This window comes from Phaseolus vulgaris, chromosome 4, assembly GCF_000499845.2.
Source record: "Phaseolus vulgaris cultivar G19833 chromosome 4, P. vulgaris v2.0, whole genome shotgun sequence".
NCBI lineage: Eukaryota > Viridiplantae > Streptophyta > Magnoliopsida > Fabales > Fabaceae > Phaseolus > Phaseolus vulgaris.
This window is the reverse complement of record NC_023756.2, coordinates 35,042,995-35,047,590: the sequence shown is the minus strand read 5'-3', so window position 1 is coordinate 35,047,590 and position 4,596 is coordinate 35,042,995. Positions and strand designations below refer to the sequence as shown.

At 36.5% G+C, this 4,596-nt stretch overlaps 1 protein-coding gene across 1 annotated transcript; it reads left to right on the top strand.

Moving 5' to 3' along the window:
* Window positions 1-353: 353 nt before the first annotated feature.
* On the top strand, window positions 354-971 carry LOC137838732 (uncharacterized). Its single transcript, XM_068647959.1, has one exon. The coding sequence runs from the start codon at window positions 354-356 to the stop codon at window positions 969-971; it is 618 nt and encodes a 205-aa protein (XP_068504060.1).
* Window positions 972-4,596: the final 3,625 nt, after the last annotated feature.

Here is a 4,596-nt window from a genome sequence, read left to right as displayed (position 1 = left end):
TTATTCAAGTGTGATCCTAAAACTGTTTTTATATGGCTGATAGATTACCCTTTGGGGAGGGTGCTTCAATCAACAGACCACCTCTGTTTTGTTGTTTGAACTACCAATTTTGGAAATTCAGAATGAAAATATTTGTTGAATCCCTTGACAAAGGAATTTGGGATGCAATTGAAAATGACCCCTTTGTTCCAAAATTTGAAAAAGATGGATCTTACATTGAAAAACCTTGGTCTCAATGGACTGATTCTGAAAGCAAGAAGGCCAAATTTGATTGCATTGCTAAAAACATCATAACTTCTGCCTTGAATTCAGATGAATTTTTCAAGGTCTCTCAATGCAAATCAGCAAAGGAGATGTGGGACACCTTGGAGGTAAATCATGAAGGTACCAATGAGGTAAAAAGAGCTACAAAGCATACTCTAATCCAAGAGTATGAAATGTTTAGAATGCTCAAGGGTGAGACTATTGCTGAAGTTCAAAAGAGGTTCACTCACATCATCAACCATCTCATGAGCCTTGAGAAAACCTTTGAAAAAGAAGAGCTAAACATCAAGATCCTCAAATGTCTTGATAGATCTTGGCAACCTAAGGTAACTGCTATCTCTAAATCAAAAGATCTAACATCATTAAGTATGGCTTCTCTGTTTGGCAAGCTTAGGGAACATGAGTTGGAGATGAATAGACTCAATGTTCAAGAAAGTGAAGACAAGCATGTGAGAAACATTGCCTTAAAAGCTATCAAGCACAAAAGCAAGAAAGAATCTAGTGATGAAAGTGATGAAGAGAACCTTAGCTTGCTATCTAGAAAGTTTAGCAAATTCTTGAAAAGGAACCGCAACAAAGACATCAACAAAGAAATATGGAAACAAGTCCATACTTGTTTTGGTTGTGGTGAACAAGGGCACATAAAGGCAGATTGCCCAAGTAAAGAAAGCAAGGAGAAGAAGTCAAGCTACAAAGAAAAGAAGTGAAAGTCAAAAAGGGCCTATATAGCTTGGGATGAAAATGAAATTTCCTCATCAAGTGAAGATGAAAAGGCCAACATATGTCTAATGGCTGATGAAGATGATGATTCCAGCAGCTCAAGTAGTGTAAGTTCAAATGCTTCCCTCAGCGCTGAAAATTATAGCCAATTGCTTCAAGCATTCAAACAAACTCATGAAGAAGCTAACCGATTTGCTCTTTCAAACAAGCGATTAAAAGGGCAACATAAGTCTAATGGCTGATGAAGATGATGATTCCAGCAGCTCAAGTAGTGTAAGTTCAAATGCTTCCCTTAGTGCTGAAAATTATAGCCAATTGCTTCAAGCATTCAAACAAACTCATGAAGAAGCTAACCGATTTGCTCTTTCAAACAAGCGATTAAAAGGGTTGAATAACTGGCTGGAAAATATAGTCAAGACACTTGAAGAAGATCTGAAAAAATCAAAAACTGATTTGAGAAATCTGGAAAATTATTTAAAAAACTCTTCTCTTGTGTGTGACTCTTCAATTTGTGAAAATTGTGAAAACCTTGAAAAGAAAGTTCATTATCTTGTTAGAACTGTGGATAAGCTTTCTAAAGGAAAATCCAACTTTGAGAATGTCTTGGCATCTCAAAATTGCGTTTTTTGGAAGAGCTGGATTAGGTTTTAATCCACAAAACAAACAAGATAAGTTTTCAAAAAAGTTTTCAAAACAGCCAGTAAAACAACCGATTGTTAAGTCGAAACAACCGGTTGTTACATGCTTTTATTGCATTAAGAAAGGCCATTCTGTCAGATTCTGCAAAATAAGGAATTTTTTTGTTCCCAGAGGCTTTATGAAATGGATTCCCAAAGCTTGTGAGGTTTCAAATGATAAATATAAACCAAATGGACCCACATTTGTAAGGGGACCAAACCTTGTTGCTTGAATTCATGTTTATGCAGGGAATCTAGAAGAACATGAGGCTCTGAGTCATCTGATCAGGTTCTTGGAAGGAAAACATTAACACTGGAACAGAATCAATGTTATGTACCAGTCCAAGTGTTTTCTAAAGTCAAAAGAGGCTTCTTGATCACAAACAAATGACTCATTGAAGAGACTTCATAGAGGACAAGACATTCCTTATCTCTCTTTTTAATTCTTTTTAAATTCAAATTCATGCTTAAATATCTCTTGTTAAAATATTCAAATACATCCACCTTGAATCCTTTCTGCTCATTCTTATAAAATTCAAGATCTGTTTTGCTGCTGCAGAAAAACAACCGATTGTTTCCTCTCTGACAACACAGTGAAAGAATGGATTTAATTCTTTTTTAATCCTATCTGTTGCAGATCTCTATTACGAAAGAATCCTGAGTCAATAGAGTTGTGTTGAAAGCCTGATCATGTTCTGGAGGAAGTTACAACATGTCATAAAGGAATATATTCCAAAATCTTGAAAATTCAAGAGCCTTTATGACTAGTCAAAGATCACATGTGATGACCATGTCATTTTCTGCTTTTTTTGACGTTTTCTGTGCAGGTCTTGGTCAAGTCTTTTCTCTTTGAAGACTGAAACCCACTCACATCAGTTGAATGCAGTATGGTTCAGTTTCTCTTTAAATTCTGGTGCAGTTGTTCTCTCTCACAAGAACAATCAATTGAGCCACCTCTTGCAACATCTCTTTCTCTCTTTGTGTGAGACTTCTTTGCCTCTTTTTCTGCTATCATGGAGTCCACTCCTCCTACATCAAAGAGGATCAAAACAAGAGCTGTGAGGTCTGGAGGGAGACTTGAGGGCTGGTTTTCAGGAGATAATGAGCTCATTGAAAGGTATCGTTTTGAAACTAGCACAAAGGTGATCAACAACCCCAAAGTTGTTTCCTTTGATTGGCTGAAAAGACAAAAGCTAGATAATGTGAGGAAGCTTCTCAAAGACCAGCTGGTGAGAAGGTTCTTGGAGATGAAGGGAAACATATACCCTTATTTGATTTGGGTATTCTACACCAATCTCAAATTTGGAGGAAACAATCTTGTTTCTCATGTGAAGGGTGTTGACATGGAGATCACCCATGATGTGTGGACTGCTGTACCTGGCCTGAAATATGCTAGTGTAAGGATCAACAAGGGAAATCTTGGAGTAGTAGAGGATTTCAACAAAGTCCAATACTACAAGATTTGCTTGAAGAATCAACAAGCCCAAGTGAGAACGTGTTCGGTTGGAGGGTTGAAGTTGGATGAAAGGGTGCTTGCTCTTATTGTAACTTGAATTCTAACTCCAAGGGGGAGCAACCATTCTGTCTTAACAAAAGAAGACCTTGTATACATCTACTGCATCATGAAGAAGATCAAGATCCACGATTCATATCATTAAAGAACATATGCAAAAATCCATGAGGTTAAGTGACTACCACTATCCCTATGTTGTTTTAATCTCAAAATTCTTGCTCTATTTTGAAGTGAATCTTGAAGATGAGACCTCTGAGTTGGTTAAGTTAACACAATAAATGAACAATGGCTCTCTAAGCAAGATGGGATTCACCAAAATAAATGGAAAATGGGTGAGCAAAGATGGTGATCATGGTGGTTCATCAGGTGCTGCAGCTGCTGATTTTGATGAAGAAGATCAAGCTGCTGATATGGATATTCACCATGAACAACAGCCTGCAACCAATTTTGGTGCTAGAACCAGTACAGGAGATCAAGGAGATGAAATTCCTTCTATGTCTTCTTTTGAAAGATACATGGTGAATAGGCTTGATGGCTTTGCCGAGAATCAAAGAAATCTCCATGATCTTTGTGTGAGCAACTTCCAGAGCATTGACAATAGATTCAACAACATGGATACTCGGTTTATGACCTTGGATGAACAGATTGAAGTTGCTCAGAATCAGATCTTTGAACTTCAGTATGGCAAGGATGATTGAAAGAAAAACAACCGGTTGAATGCTCGAAACAACCGATTTTTTTTGCCCTGTATCAATTTAAGTGCTTTTGTTTTTAAATTTTGTAGAATCTGGAACAATTGCCTTTTTATCTCTTCTTATTGTCTATTTGTGAAGACAAATAGGGGGAGATTTTATGTTGTGTTGTCTTTTATTTTCTGCAAACTCTATGTTATGTTTAAGTAAACTTTAATGTTGTTGATATATGTTGTTTTTGATTTACTGCTCTAACGATATATTGTGCTTTGCTTAAACTTTGTTTTGCAGGTTCTGCTTCAAATTCAAACAAGTCCAACACAAGCAACCAGGGATTTGTCTTCATCAAATAGGGGGAGATTGTTGAATCAAGTGTGTTCAAGCTCTGAAGAATCCAAATCCTTTGAGTTTGATGGAAGGCTGGATGTGCTTGTTGTTGCTGAAGTGATTTAGAATAGGATCTGGGGTAGATTATATTGTGTACATCCACTCTTGATTGAATCCAAAGCTAAAGTATTTTCAAACCTTTTGAATTGAAAGTGTTTTTCAAACTAAGTGAAAAATAACCTAATGTTTTGTCGAAACAACCGATTGTTTTACTCTTAGGTATTTTGAAAAAGGTTGAAAACTGTTTTTGGTGGTTGACTTGCTATCAAACTAAAACAACCGATTGATTCGCACATTCAACCAGTTGTTTGTTTTTAAATCATAATAGAAAACTGTTTTGTGT